This window comes from Rhinoraja longicauda, chromosome 7, assembly GCF_053455715.1.
Source record: "Rhinoraja longicauda isolate Sanriku21f chromosome 7, sRhiLon1.1, whole genome shotgun sequence".
Classification (NCBI taxonomy): Eukaryota; Metazoa; Chordata; class Chondrichthyes; order Rajiformes; family Arhynchobatidae; genus Rhinoraja; species Rhinoraja longicauda.
This window is the reverse complement of record NC_135959.1, coordinates 20,725,660-20,741,491: the sequence shown is the minus strand read 5'-3', so window position 1 is coordinate 20,741,491 and position 15,832 is coordinate 20,725,660. Positions and strand designations below refer to the sequence as shown.

Genomic DNA, 15,832 nt, shown 5'->3' with positions numbered 1-15,832 from the left:
AGGGACGGTGGTTCGAAGGGAACAGAAAAAAGAGGGAAGAAAAGTGGGGAAGTGGGAATAAGAATAGTCAGGTGATGATTGGGTGGAGGAGGGGAAAGGGGCAGGGTGACTGGGCCAGGGGAGTGGAAAGAAGTGCATGTGCCAGGGGATTGAGGGGAAAGTTGGGTGGATGTGTGACGTGACTTCCTGTGCCTTTTTGCAGTGTCCTCGGCATACAGCCCGCACGCGTCAGACCTCTCGCTGAACTCGCAGGCGGGTCCCGGCCTCCTCAACCTGTCCCTGTCTCCCAGCCTGAGCCCCGACGGCAAGTCACACTCGCCACTGATCACACCCCTGCTGACCGATGCCACCTGTGTCAAGACGGACGACGAGGAGGAGATGAGGAGGAAGGTAGGCTTCTGGTTACCTCGGCTGCCTGGAGACTGGATCAGATGGCTGCACTTATAAGGGGAGGTTGGGTAGACTGGGTAGGGTGGCACAGTGGTGCAGCGGTAGAGTTGCTGCCTCACAGCGCCAGGCACCCGCGTACAATCCTGACTACTGGGTGCTGTCTGTGTGGGGTTTGTACATTCTCCCTGTGACCGCTTGGGTTTTCTCCGGGTGCTCCAGTATCCTCCGACATCCCAAAGACAGGTGGGGGTTTGTAGGTTAATTGGCTTCTGTAAATTGCCCCTTGTGCATAGGATTCAAAACAGAGATAACATAGAATTAGTATACAGGTGATCGATGGTGAGCATGGACTCAGTGGGCCGAAGGGCGCGTTTCTACGCTGTATCTCTAAAACTAAAACTAGTACTATTTCCACTGGAACGTAAGAGGCTGAGGCATGACCTTACAGACGTTAATAAAGTTATGGGGGACACAGTAGAGAGCCACAGTCTATTTCCTAGGACGGGAGAGTCTGAAACTAGAGGGCACAGATACTAGAGAGAGAGAGGAGAAATTTGAAGGAGATCTAAGGGGCAGGTTTTTCCAGTCAGAGAAAAAAACAATTTTTGGAAGGTGTTTTTATAGGTATGTGGATAGGAAAAGACGTGGGATACAGGCCCTAATGCAGTCAGATGGGATTGTCGACCTCCTCCTGGTGAGCCCTGTCAATTGACCCCAGTCAGGCGAACGACAACAAACAGAGACAGCAGAAGCCTCAAACGCAAGAAGTAGAAGGATTAGCATAAATATGCATCACAGTCTGCTAGGATGAGTTGGGCCAAAAGGCCCGTTTCTGTGTTGTACAACTCTAAAATACTCGGGGGGGGGGGGGGGGAACTCAGACATTGAGATGAGAGAAAAAGAACCCAGCTCTTAAATGAGAATGAGATATTTTACCAATCAGAATAACATTCCTGGTTAGCCAAGCTTAATGCTTTTCTTTGAACAACTGGAGCAGTGAGTTATAGTGGACAATAGACAATAGACAATAGACAATAGACAATAGGTGCAGGAGTAGGCCATTCAGCCCTTCGAGCCAGCACCGCCATTCAATGCGATCATGGCTGATCACTCTCAATCAGTACCCAGTTCCTGCCTTCTCCCCATACCCCCTCACTCCGCTATCCTTAAGAGCTCTATCCAGCTCGTGGACGTGGATCCTGTTAATTTTCGGTTGACAAGGGACTATAGAATTTGACAGCTTTAACGAGGGTAACTTCAGCCACAAATTGCTGGGTCACATTCTCTTCTCTGGGTCAGGGTTTGTGGGTTTAATGGCCAGGACAGAAAGTTGAAATTCCAAGGCAGTGAGGACAAAGGGCAGCTTTATTGGAGGTGTCAGGTGGAGGTGAAAGGTTACACAGCTGTCATTTTGACCCAAAGTTGCGAGTTCTCCAAAGAAGATCTCCGACATGGATCCATTGATCCTCTTGGAACAGGCTTCCATTTTTTTGGCCAAGCTTCAGTTCCAAGGGAGCTGGGTGCCCAACAATTGTGCTGACATTGAGTTGGCAGTTCCCCATCCCCAGTGTTACTGGTTTACGTGTGCCTGTGAATCCTCAGGTGAAATTGTACAAATAAAACCATGGGACAAAGTCCAAACGCACCAACTAATGGGAGTTTTTGCTCTGAATTTTCCAGCGGTTCCCAGCAGACAAAGCTTATTTTATTGCCAAAGAAGTGTCCACCACAGAACGAACCTACCTAAAGGATCTTGAGGTCATCACAACGGTATGTGTTAACCAATGTTGGATGTGTCATTGTATATTCAGCTCCTCACACTCCACTGTTAACACAGTTTGTGCTGGGTTCTCTCCAACTGGGAGTTATGCAGACCTCATTGTGTCTGTGCATTTGTATTTTCACACTTACACTTGCCCTTGCGTCTGTCCTTCTGTTTTTTCCTTGTGGGTGACTATCTGTGCGTGTCAATGTGTGCCTTTCTCTATATTTCTCGGTTTCTGCATCTCCGTCCCTTTTACTGCCTGTATTTCTTCATCTGTCTGCCATTGTGTGTACCGCACATGCGTTTGCATGGTGTCTGGTCCCTAGAATTAGTTACGGTGAAGTGGAATAAATGTATAAAGTTAGGGGAGGCCAAGACTACAGAAAAGTCAATCCCAGTGTTTGCTTACCTGTGTTTTCTGCATTTTGGTCCACACTGGTTAAATTCAAGAGGAAAATATACAGTAAACATCAGGACTATTACGAGAATTAATGTACAGACGGATCTTGGAGTGCAAGTCCATAGCTCCCTGAAAGTGGTAATGCAAGAATATAAGGTAGTAATGAAAGCTTAAAGCATGCTAGCCTTCATTAAATTGACAAGCCATGATGCAGCTTCATAGGACTTTGGTTAGGCTGCATTTGGAGCATTGTGCGCAGTTCTGGTCACTGCCTTTACCAGAAAGATGTGGAGGCTTTGGAGAGGCTGCAGAAGAGGTCCACCAGGATATCATTTGGATTGGAAAGTATTTGCTATCAGGCGAGGTCGGACAAATTGAATTATTTTCTCTGAAGTGTGAGAGGCTGAGCGAAAACCTGATAGAAATATATACAATTATGAGAGGCATAGACAGTGTAGATAGTCAGAAACTTTTTCCTACGGTGGAGATGTCAGAGTCTAGAGGGGTATAACTTTACGGTCAGAGGGGGAAAGTTTAAAGGAGTTTCATGAAGGCAAGTTTTTTTACACAAGAGTGGTAGGTATTTCCAGGTAGGTATTTCCAGGTAGGCAGATCCATCCAAAACTGCAAGAAATTACAGAGAATTGTGGATGCAGTCCAGACCATCACACAAACCAACCTCCTTTCTGTTGACTCCGTTTACACTTCACGCTGACTTGGCAAGACCACCAGCATAATCATGGACGTCTCACCCTGGCCACTCCCTCTTCTCCCCTCTCCCATCAAGCAAGAGGCACAGAAGTGTGAAAACACACACCTCCACATTCAGGGACAGTTTCCTCCCAGCTGTTATCAGGCAACTGAACCATCCTACCAACAACTTAGAGAGCGGTCCTGAGCTACTATCCACCTCACTGGAGACCGTCGGTCTATCTTTAATTGGACTTTACTGGACTTTACCTTGTATCACTGTGACTTTATCACTGGATGGCTCGATTGTAATCATGTATAGTCTTTCCGCTGACTGGTTAGCATGCAACAAAAAAGCTTTTCACTGTACACATGACAATAAACTAAACTATAAGCTAAGTGACTGGAACTCATGAGGGAAACGTGGAAGCAGATGGAATGAGTTTAGATCAGCATCATAGTTGGCACAGACAGGATGGGCCTTGGGGCCTGTTCCTGTTCTGTATCGTTCTATGTTCTGTCTTTTGTTACAACCACTGGCCAGCAATTCATTCCATAAGAAGACTATCCTTGCTGGTTTGAGAGCGAGGTGTGATTCGAGTGACTAAGAAGGTCAACATGCAACATGCACAATCGTTTTTGTTTGATGCTTTATTGCCACGTGTACTTGGTACAGTGAAATTCTTTGCCCATACAATGCCCAAATATGCAAATAGTCGGCATGTATAGGGCGTCGACAGAATTACAAAAGTATGCAATATATTCCCGATGGTTCCTCGTCCTTACGGAACAGGGGGTAGTAAGAGTGGTTGACTGGTGAACCATACAATGAAACCTGCAGAGATTCAGCCCGCGTTGGAAACTTTTCTCCATGATGGATTCACTGGGTCCCTGCGACAAAGAGTCATACAACGCAGAAACAGGCCCTTCAGCCCTTTGAGTCCATGCCAACTATCAAACGCACATTTACATTGATCCCCATTTTATTCTCCCCACATTACCATCATTTTCCACCAGATCCTACCACTCAGCCCACACACTAGCAGCAGTTTAAACCGATTAACCTATCAACCTGCACACTGTCGGGATGCAGGAGGAAAACAGAGCAGCCAGAGGAAACCCACGCAGTCACAAGGAGATTGTGCGCGCACACACACACACACACACACACACACACACACGCACGCACGCACGCACGCACATAGCACTGGCAATCAAGAGTGAACCTGGGTGTCTGGCGTAGTGCAATCACAACACATGCAAGAAGACCTTCACTGGGACTGGCAGCATGATCAGTGTGCTGTTGGTTCCAATGTAAGTGCTGTTACTGCAAAGTATAGCAATGCCCCTCACCCAACTTGTCCTGGCATTGGACTGGCTGTGACCAGACCTGGTGCAATAATCCATGGATCATTATCCAACAAAAGGAACTGACACCAAACCCTCAAAAAACCATTAGGGCAGCTGACCGAAGACTGAGGAAAGAAGCATCTTAAAGGAGGAGAAAGAAACAGTGAGGGTTAAGGTGGAAATTCCAGAGCTTGCCGTCTGACCACCAGTGAGGAACAATTAAACCTACAGAGGCCTAAAGTGTAGTGATGCAGAGATCTCAAAGGCTCCTAGCAAGGGAGAGGGTTATAGTGGTAGGTGATGAAGAAATTTGAAACAAAGATGACAATTTGAATAACAAGGTGTTACTTCACTGGTCACCAAGTGCATCGGTATTGGTTTAGTACTCATTTTGTACTCATTGTACAAGTTAGAGAGACATCTTTAATACTAGAGCAAAACGTTTTTCATTTTTACTCAACACATTTAGTTTGCCTTTCGTTCCTTCTGTTGAACTTGGACAAATTGGTCAGACTCCAAATTGATACAAGACAGGAAATTAAATAAAGCAGTCAGATTTGATTTGATTCCTCGTCATTAAACTGTGCGTTTCATTGTAGATGTTCTTCGCAGAACCTACAAAACAAATCTCATCTTGTTACATGGTGACAGGAGCCCATACCACAGCTGCTTTTATGCCCCAATTCAGTGTCTAATTTAGAATCTTTCCATTATCTGTTTAATTTGGTCCAGATATATCGGGATCCTGCAAGGTAAAAATAAATAGCAGAGCTTAATTAGTTCCACTCTAGTTCATAAAGTGCAGCTTTCTACATGCATACAGCAAGAGATTGGTAGCACTGCAGTGCCAATCTTGCATGGTTCCCGACACTGGTTGTGCCAGTGGGCAGTGCTCTCCCCTCTGAGTCAGAAGGTTATGGGTTCAAGTCTCATTCCAGATACTACGCTTTATTTAGGTTGTCGTGAGAGGGATGTTACAGAAATGCTCCGTTATTTTTCTTTTTCAATAAATTCATAGACTTTTGCGCATTTCCCAATAATAACGGAGCAGGGATAAACTTCTTTCACCCATGGGAAGTCTCTTCACTTCGTTACATCAGGGCAGAGATTGTCCCTGACCCGGTGTGAAGGCAGGAACAGAGCGAACAGGGGAGATTCCAGTGAGCATTGATGGGAAGTCGCTGGCTCCCGTATCCATGGTAACATTTGTGGTGTGGAGATAAAAAGACTAACTAAACTATATGAATCATGAACGGCCTTGGTTGCACAAAGGACTTCGAGCTTTTTGTACTAATATTGGGGTTTTTAATTTATTGATTTTTGTTTTTGTTTATTATGTTATCTATGAGTACAATGTTTATAGATGTGTTATGCTGCTGGAAGTAAAAATTTCATTGTTCCATTGCCAGTACATACGACAATTATTGACTCTTGAAATGTTTTGAACACAAAAGTTAGAAAATATTCAAATAACTTGCAATGTGAGAACTGTTCAACATTACATTACACAGCCCGGGTTTGATCCTGACTACGGGTGCTGTCTGCACAGAGTTTGTACGTTCTCCCTGTGACTGCATGGGTTTTCTCTGGGTGCTCCAGTTCCCTCCCACACTCCAAAGATGTACGTTTTGTAGGTTAATTGGCTTCTGTAAATTGTAAATTGTCCCTAGTGTGTAAGATGGTGCTGGTGTCTGGGCTTGTAAGCCTGGACTCGGTGGGATGAAGAGCCTGCTTCCATGCTGTAGCTCTAAACTAATCTAAACATGAACATTTTTTTCCCCTGTTAGTATGTACAAAGATTCCTCTGAGTATGGAAGTCTTGAAGTATTTAAGCTGAGGTTTTTCGAGAAAATTAGTTTAGTGAGTATGGTAGAGAAACTCTGGTGGGGATGTCCAGAGGCAGCACAGTGACGCAATGGTAGAGTTGCTGCCTTACAGTGCCAAAGACCCGGGTTTAAACCTGACTGTGGTTGCTGTCTGTACGGACTTTGTACGTTCTCCCCGCGACCTGTGTGGGTTTTCTCCGAGATCTCCGTTTTTTTCCCCCACACTCCAAAGACGTACAGGTTTGTAGGCTAATTGGCTTCGTAAAATGGTGAATTGTCTTTAGTGTGTAGGAAAGCGTTTGTGGGCAGCGTCACTGGTTGGCGTGGACTCGGTGGGTCGAAGGGCCTTTTTCCGCGTTGTATCTCGAAACTAAACTAAACAGAACAAACTGGTGCTTTGGAATCAGGATATCTGACATCAGGAATCAATAAATCTAAAGTTTGGATATCATCAATCTCTTCCTCATACACTGGAACTCTCCCCACCCAAAAAAGTATACAAGTTCTAAATGTCATGACTTAATTTGAATAGCTTTTCATAGTTTGAGTGGTTAAGGGTAATGGAACCAAAGCAGGGAGATGGAGCCAAGATAGTAATTAGAACCAATAATATGAATGAGAAAATACAAGGCAAGTTGGTTAGTGAGTTTTTAGGTGACAATAAAATAGGTAGCATTGTAGATGGTGAAGAAGGTTATTAACAATTTCAGCCAATCTTGATTATCTAGGTAAGTGGGGTGAGGAATGGCAATTGGAGTATAATTTAGATTAGAGTGCGGAGTTGCATTTCGTGAAGACAAACCAGGGCAGGTTCTTCACAGTGAATGGTAGGGCGCTGGAGAGTAATGTGCACAATGAACGTTTTGTCAGGACCCTGATGTCCAGTCGCGCAGGGGTCGTGCAACCCTCTGACCCCCTGGGATGAAGGCATCTGATTTCCTGTTCCACTCCGTCTGACTCGTGAGCTGAGCTGAATGTTCTAGAAGGAATATTTGCAGCTTTCACTCCAACTCCTACCACTCGAGGTCACACCATCCCTCTCCCTCCTTGTTCTCAGGTGAAGTAATGGATTTTAATACAATATATTCAACTTCACAAATGAAAGGAAAAAGATAGTCATACGGTCATACTGCACGGATCTAAATTACTTTGGATTTAACTGCAAGTCTGATGTGTGACGGTGAAATTCTCCTCTGTGTCTTTTCTGCCTTCAATGTCAAAGTGTCAGGAGCGTTTTATTATCATTTGTCCCGAAACGGAACAATACCTTTCTTAGCACCCAATGAGACCATCACCCTACTTTTGTGTAGCGCGTAGAGCATGGGTATGCAAATGCCCAGTGTACACCACCAATACTCAAAGAGTAGCTTATTGCCATATGTACAATGAACAATGAAACGGAACAATGGAAATTCTTACTTGCAGCAGTACAACAGATATGTAAACATAGTACACTGTAAACACCGTACTCTACTCCACAGTCTAATGTTGACTTCTTTATCTCTCTCCTAGTCTTTCCAGAGTGCTCTGGCCAGAGACGACGTCATGCCTGAACAGTTGAAGAACTTAATGTTCTCGAACTTTGACCCCCTCTACAAGTTTCACACTGGCTTTCTGAAGGAAGTTGAACAAAGGCTTGCTCTGTGGTAAGGTCTAATGCTGGGGCGTGTCCTTTCACACGATCGGTGCTAACTCCCCAAACCCCAGTCATAAAACACTTCCTATCCCCTCTCCGCCAACCACACCACAAGTTATTCTCGGAGCATTTGATTCTAAGATTAACTACCCGTGTGAAATTCAGACACTTCATTGGGAAACTCCTCTCACACAAAACTCAATGGAATGAAACAATGTGAATAAATGCAAATGGTGCGATTGAACAACGTGAATAAATGTGACATAAAGTAATGCATGTGCTGGAAATTGAAATAAGAACAGGAACTGCTGCAGTTACTCATCAGGTCGTGCAGCTTCTGTGGAGAGAGAATTAATATTTCTCGTCGACGACCCTTCTTCAGACACCACTGTGAAACGTTCAGATGAAGGGACCTCAGGGGCAATGTGTTCACTCAGAGGGTGGTCCATATCTGCAACGGATACAATCATGACTTTCCAAAGACATGTGGACAGATATGTGCATGGGAAGGGTTGCGATGGGGTTTGGGCCTGATGTGGGCATACGGGACTAGTCCAGAATTCTAATTTTGTGTTAGGGCCAAAGGCCTGTTTCCATGCTGTGCAGGCCCATTTCTCCAGAGCCCACCATCTCGTTTACCCGCAAGACCATGAGTATATTCGGCCCTGCCATTGTCCAAGTGACCAGCGGTCAATGGTGTCTATACGGATTTTTCAATTAGTGCTGGTGAATGTAGTACATACAGTGCAGTTGGCTGGCATATTCTGGGGCAGCAAGGCCCCGTCCAGTCTTAAAACAATAAGATATAACCTACAGGAGTCAGAATGCAGCCAGCATCATCCGGGACCTACATCTGGCCACGCTCTCATTTCACTCCTGCTATCAGGAAGAAGCCTGAAAACTAACGTCCAAGTTCAGGAATAGATTCTTCCCAACAACCATTGGGCATTAAACACTACGTCCTCCAACTAAGCTCCGAACTACATCGACTTCAGGTGCATTGTTTTTCAATTGTTTTTGTCTTTGCACTATTAGGTCAAGCATCAAGAGCATTTAATTGTCCTGAAACGGAACAATTAAATTCTTACTTGCAGCAGCACAACAGATATGTAAACATAGTGCAAATGCCCTCAAGTCAATATAGTTCGGAGCTTATTTGGAGGTTGTAGTGTTTAATAGCCTGATAGTTGTAGGGAAGAAGATGCTCCTGAACCTGGACATTACAGTTTTCAGGCACATCTACCTTCTTCCTAATGGCAGGAGTGAAATGAGAGCATTGCCAGGGTGGTGTGGATCTCTGATGATGTTGGCTGCCTTTTTGAGGCAGCGACTACTGTTGATCCTTTCAATGGTGGGGTGGTCAGTATCCGTGATGGACTGGGCAGTGTTCACCACTTTTTGCAGTCTTCTTCGATCCTGGGCATTCGAGTTGCTGAACCAGGCCTTGGTGCAACCAATTAACATACGGTCATAAGTGATAGGAGAAGAAGTAGGCCATTTGGCCCATCAAGTCTACTCCGCCATTCAATCATGGCTGATCTATGTCTCCCTCCTAACCCTAATTTGCTCTCTAGCACACACCTGTAGAAATTCAAGAGAGTATTCGTTGACATACCGAACCCCTCAAGCTTCTAAGGAGACATTGATGGGCTTTCTTTATGATTGCATCAATGTGCTGGTTATTTTTATATACTGATTTTTTGTGGTTGTTTATCAGGGTATTTACAGGTCACTGTGTAGGAAGGAACTGCAGATGCTGGTTTAAACCGAAGATAGACGCAAAATGCTGGAGTAACTCAGTGGGATGAGCAGTATCTCTGGAGAGGAATGGGTGATGTTTCGGGTCGAGACCTTTCTTCAGACTGAAAAACGTCACCCATTCCTTCTCTCCAGAGATGCTGCCTGTCACGCTGAGCTACGCCAGCATTTTGTGTCCATCTTACAGATAAACTGTGTTTACATATCTGTTGTTCTGCTGCAAGTAAGAATTTCATTTTTCTCTTTTGGGTCATATGGCAATAAAACACTCTTGAGTATAAGACTTTTTGGTGTATATACCCAGGCTGTACACACTACACAAAAGTAGAGTGATGGCACCTTGTGTGCCTTCCCAACCTACCCTTCTACACCCTTTTTAAATGGCTCTTTGCGGAGGGACAGCTCGTTCCTGTGAGCAGGAAATCCCTGATCATGAGCCCAGCTCCATCAAACATCTCGTTGTGAAAAGAGTGTGAAAAAATTCCTGGATACAGTATTGCATTTGGATCCAGTTGGGAATTAGTAGTAACTCTCGTTCCAGACTTGTCCAGTCAACACATTCCAGATGTTGTACATAGACACAAAATGCTGGAGTAACCCAGCGGGGACAGGCAGCATCTCTGGATAGAAAGAATGGGTGATATTTCGGGTCGAGACCCTCTAAAGACTGAGTCTGAAGAAGGGTCTCGACCCGAAACGTCACCCATTCCTTCTATCCAGAAATGCTGCATGAGTTATTCCAGCATTTTGTGTCATATCTTCGGTTTAAACTAACATCAGCAGTTCCTTCCTACACACCAGATGTACAGCTGTGCAGTGAAGAGCATTTTGGCTTTTGTGAAGTAATTGATCAAATTAGCAGCAGGGAGGTCCCCACAGCACGGCCCTTGGAAGCTTATTAATTTTGTAGTGTATTCTCAATGAGCCCCAGTGCTTTGGAAACGATTTGCAAATATTCATCATGCAAGTTTAATTGGACAGCTATTTTTAGCCGTTGGGCTTGCATCAACAACAGGAAGGTGATTGCAATGAATTTTACTCCGAGTTGCTTTAAGCATAATCTGCAAACGAAAACATTTGACATTTATAAATATTCATGCCCCCTTGCAATGAAACAAGGACACCCCTTTTAAAGAGAACTATTCATTCATTTGTAATTTTTTTTCCTGATATTTCTTTTACTCCAAGCAACCACTGCATTAATACACCCCTTTAATGCAGGAATAGAAAGATGTGTGCCTTGCAGGAATGTGATCAAACATTGACAGAGCCATAAAATGTACCAGTGGGACCGTGGAGTGGGATTGGGTCTGTCTAAAGGGCGGCACGGTGGCATAGCAGTAGACGTACTGTCTTGCAGCGCCGGAGACCCGGGTTCAATCCTGTCTACGGGTGCCTGCCTGTATGGGAGTTTGTACGTTCTCCTCGTGACCTGCGTGGGTTTTCGCCCAGATCTTCAGTTTCCTCCCACATACCAAGGATGTACAGGTTTGTAGGTTAATTGGCTTGTTGTAGATGTAAATTTGTCCCTAGTGTGTTTAGGGTAGTGTTAATGTTTGTTTCGTTGGGTTGCTGCTGTCTAAATTACCTAAATTAGTGCATCGTATGGGAGGCGCATTCCCAATCTCGTTGTACCCCTGGGTACAATGACAATAAAGATATATTGTATTGTATTGTATTGTATGTGTGGGGATCGCTGGTCGTTGCGGACTGAGTGGGCCGAAGGGCCTGTTTCCGTGCTGTATCTCTCAACTAAATTAAACAATGACCAAGTACTTGGTCAAAGAGGTAAACTTAAGAAGGGTCTTCATTGAAGGTAGAGGTTGAGGCAGAGAATTTTGGGTGCCCAACTGAAGCTGTGGCTGCTAATGGTGGAATAATTAACGTTGCAGGAGATCGAAAAGGGCAGAATTGGAGGATGAACAAGATCTTTAAGGGCCTGAGTAGTGCACACATGGAGGGAGGGTTGGGAACCTGGAGGGACTCAGTATCAAGGATAATAACTCTAAGCTCTGGAGGTTGGTTAACTGGGAGCTGGCACGACTGAGTGAGAGCAGGCAGGTGAGCTTGGATGAATATACCACGGAACAGAGGTTAGATGATCCCGAAATTTACGGAGTTACCAACAACACAGATGCGAGCTTTGGTGGCTGATCAGCTGAGGCAGGGATGGACATGATCACACGATCAGCCATGATCATATTGAATGGTGTTGCTGGCTCGAAGGGCTGGATGGCCTACTCCAGCACCTATTTTCTATGTTTCTATGATGGAAGTGGAACAGATGATGTCAGTGAAGGTGTGGAGAAAAGATCAGAAATATAGCTCAGACTCAAAATTACCACCGAGGTCTCTTGTTCAGTTTCAGACTTCACTTCATCAAATTAACATTGACCAAGTTAGTTTCCAAAGACACAACTCGAGCCAGTGGGATGCTGGATGCAAGGTTTGATAGGTTGCCCGCTGAATTATTGTCACAGAGAAGCAAACAAGCAGGGACACTGGGAACAGGATCGGAAATTGCTGCAAACACTCAGCAGGTTGGGCAGCATTTGTGGAGAGAGAGAGAGAGAGAGAGAGAGAGAGAGAGAGGAGTGAAGGATGGATGGAGGCAAACAAAGAGGCAGAAGCTGGGAAGGATGGGAGGTAGAGGCAGACAGAGAGACAGGCAGACAAAGAGAGTGAGAGAGAGAAATAGAAAGAGAGACTGACAGAGGGAGAGAGTTGATGTTTAAGGTCAATGCGCTCTCATCAGAAGGGTCTCGAACCCAAAACGTCACCTATCCATGTTCTCCAGGGACGTTGCATGGCCCACTGCGTTACTCCAGCACTTTGTGTCTTTTTTTTTTGTAAAGCAGCATTTGCAGTTCCTTGTTTCTACAGCTCTCAACAAAGAAGATGGAGATCAAATGTCTTTCATGGAAGTGCAAAGATGGGAAGCGGAAAGGAAGGCTGAGTCTTTCCTGTTACTTTTTAACTTAACATATTATTTTATTCCTCCGTGCATTGACAGGGAAGGAAGGTCCAATGCTCATATTAAAGGAGATTACCAAAGAATTGGAGATGTGATGTTGAAGAACCTGCATTCTATGAAGGTATGTGTCTGCATGACCACCAGGCGCTGCGCCATGTTTGGTTCTACAATGATTCCAAAATCATCTCTGACTCAGTATGTCCCTCGTTGGCTTCTGAGGCAAAGGTTGTGGGATCAGGCGATGTAGTTCTGACCTCAGGTGCTGCCTGTGTGGAACTGGCAAGTTTTTACCCTTTGACCATGTGCATTTCCCCAGGTGCTTCAGTTTCCTTAAACGTCCCAAAATTGTGTGGGTTAGTGATTGAATTGGACACTGTAAATTGCTACGAGAGTGCAGGTGAGTGATAGGACCTGGGGGAGAGTTGTGGAGAATGGAGAGAATAAAATGTACACTGGGGTTCTATACAAACAGTGCTGATACGATGGGCTGAAGGGCAGGTTTCTGTACGGTTCAATGTTTAAAGCTTTGGCTGACACCTCAAGAGAGTGCAACACCAGGGCAGCACTGTGGCACAGCGGTAGAGTCGCTGCCTTACAGCACCAGAGACCCAGGTTTGATCCTGACCACACGTTCTGTCTGTACGGAGCTTGTACGTTCTCCCTGTGACCACGTGGGTTTTCCCCGGGTGATCCGGTTTCCTCCCACACTCCAAAGACGTACAGGTTTGTAGGTTAATTGGCTTCGATAAAGTTACAAATTGTCCCCAGTGTGTAGGATAGTGCTAGTGTACGGGGTGGTTGCTGGGCGGTGTGGACTCGGTGGATCGAAAGGCCTGTTTCTGCTCTGTATCTCTAAAGTCTCAAGTAAAGACCATTGGAAGGGTTATTTTTTGTTCAGGCCTTAAAAACAAAGGCACATGATAACATTTTGAAGGGGAGTAGCGGAGACATCCTCACGACCCAGGCCAATGCCAGTCCCTCAACTAACATTTCACAGGTTAGATGATGTTGCTGGGAGCATCAATTTGCTGCATTTGCTGTGTTACGAGTACTGTGAGCTACAAAGTGCTTGGATGCACAAGGAAGTGAAAGGTGCTATTAAAATACAATTGCTACAACTGCCAGTAGGGATGTATGTTTATGTGTAATGCAAATACGTAAGCAGGTGAACAGTAGGCCATTGAGACCATCATGTCTGTGGCGATTCTCCAGTGAGACTCATGTCCCAGTTATGGTCGGAGGTTGCTCACCCTCGGATTCTCCCACCTGCCTTGTTATAGATGGAGTGAGCAATGTGCTGCTCCTTCCTGTGGTGAGTATCCAGGGAGCCCACAGCTCCAAGCGGGATCAGGGCCCACTACTTCCCGCTCACTGGGTGCGATGATTGCAGGTGGGTTTACAGGCCCCTCTGACAGGGGAGATCTGCTTCCCTTCCTCACTCCATGCAACCCCTCCCCCGCCCTCCACAACCTTGCAGATGCACACAAACACTTCACACACCTGCACCTTCCCTGACTCTCTGCATCGCTCATGCACTCATGTATGCATGCTCTCCAAAGCCCAACCTCAAACGCACACTGCACACCCTCACTGTCTGATCCACACAGAGACGCACGCACTGGTACGCATATGCTCACGCACAGATACATGTACATAGGTGCAAGCAGCTGCACGTACACATGCACATGCAGTCATACACGCACACGCAGATATGCATGGATATGTATGCATATGCTTGCATGTACGTATATGTACATGTGGACAAACATGCACATTCAATTCAATGATTCAATTCAATGATACTTTATTATCACAGTGAAATGCTTTGTTTTGCATACAACTCGATAAAATCATACAGCAGACCTCACCTAGTTTTTTAAAATCAGAAATAATTTATTCACCTATTTACAATAATATGTCCAATACTATATTATTCAAAACAAACCCACCACCACAACACAAGCAAAACAAATATTCTCAAATGACTATTTCCCCGTCCTTACTGAGGATACATTCCACCCCCCGCGGTGCCCAGCGGTCCCGGAAATCCCCCAGGGTGCACCTGGGCAATACACCATATATCTGGCGCCAACAAAGTTACAAACGTTCACCAAACAGAGTACATGCAGCACACTCATTTACAAACAACGAGCATGCAGGGTGATGGGGCGCTCAAGGTTATCTCAGGCTGCCTGACTGGGCCTTGCAGAGAGGGAGGTCTTTCACCCGCGGACGCTGAGATTCAAGGGCAGGACGATAACCCGGGAGACGTGGTTTCATGCCGTTCCCCTGGTCCTCCGTTGCTCAGCCCTCGCTCCTGTTCTCTTTTGCAGCAACTCACCGTCCACTTGCAGAAGCACAGCGAGATCCTGGTGGAACTGGAGAAGGCCATCCGGAATTCCCGGAAGCTGGAGGTGACGTGCCGGGAATTTGAGCAGCAGAAGGTCTGCTACCTGCCCCTGAACGTGTTCCTGCTGCGGCCTCTGCACCGGCTGATGCACTACAAGCAGATCCTGGAGCGGCTGTGCAAGCATTACCCGCCCAGTCACGTCGACTTCAGGGACTCACGGGGTAAGGCAACCGGCAGCGAGGCCCACGGGCTTCAGCGCAAACAGGGAGCCCCAGGCAGGGCTCGGGGTGGCTGAACCGGGACAGGCTCAGCTCGGCAAAGCTCACACCTGGACCAGTGCTGGCTGGATAGACCTGGCCAGGAGTAGATTGGACTGGTGTGGAGAGGGATGGACTGGGATGAATTAGGTTGGATTGGGTTGGACTGGGATAAATTGGGATGAATTAGATTGAACCGAGATGTGTTGGGCTGGGAATAATTGGATTGGACTGGGATGGTTTGGGTTGGGCTGGGATGGATTGGGTTGGGCTGGAATGGATTGGGATTAATTGGATTGGACTGGGATGGATTGGGTTAAACTGGAATGAATTCCTTCATGAGGAATAGATCGGGTAGATGCACAAAGTCTTTTACCCAGAGTAGGTGAATTGAGGACCAGAGGACATAGGTTCAAGGTGAAGGGGAAAAGATTTA

The 15,832-nt window shown here is 45.8% G+C and overlaps 1 protein-coding gene across 2 annotated transcripts in view; it reads left to right on the top strand.

Annotated features, from left to right (window-relative positions):
- Positions 1 to 15,832, top strand: part of farp1 (FERM, RhoGEF (ARHGEF) and pleckstrin domain protein 1 (chondrocyte-derived)) — a 223,043-nt gene that overhangs the window by 173,289 nt on the left and 33,922 nt on the right. For both annotated transcript variants that reach the window (XM_078402238.1, XM_078402239.1), the window contains 5 exons: positions 203 to 390; positions 2,071 to 2,160; positions 7,934 to 8,067; positions 12,829 to 12,910; positions 15,123 to 15,360. In XM_078402238.1, the coding sequence (XP_078258364.1) occupies positions 203 to 390; positions 2,071 to 2,160; positions 7,934 to 8,067; positions 12,829 to 12,910; positions 15,123 to 15,360 (732 nt within the window). The remainder of the gene's footprint in view (positions 1 to 202; positions 391 to 2,070; positions 2,161 to 7,933; positions 8,068 to 12,828; positions 12,911 to 15,122; positions 15,361 to 15,832) is intronic.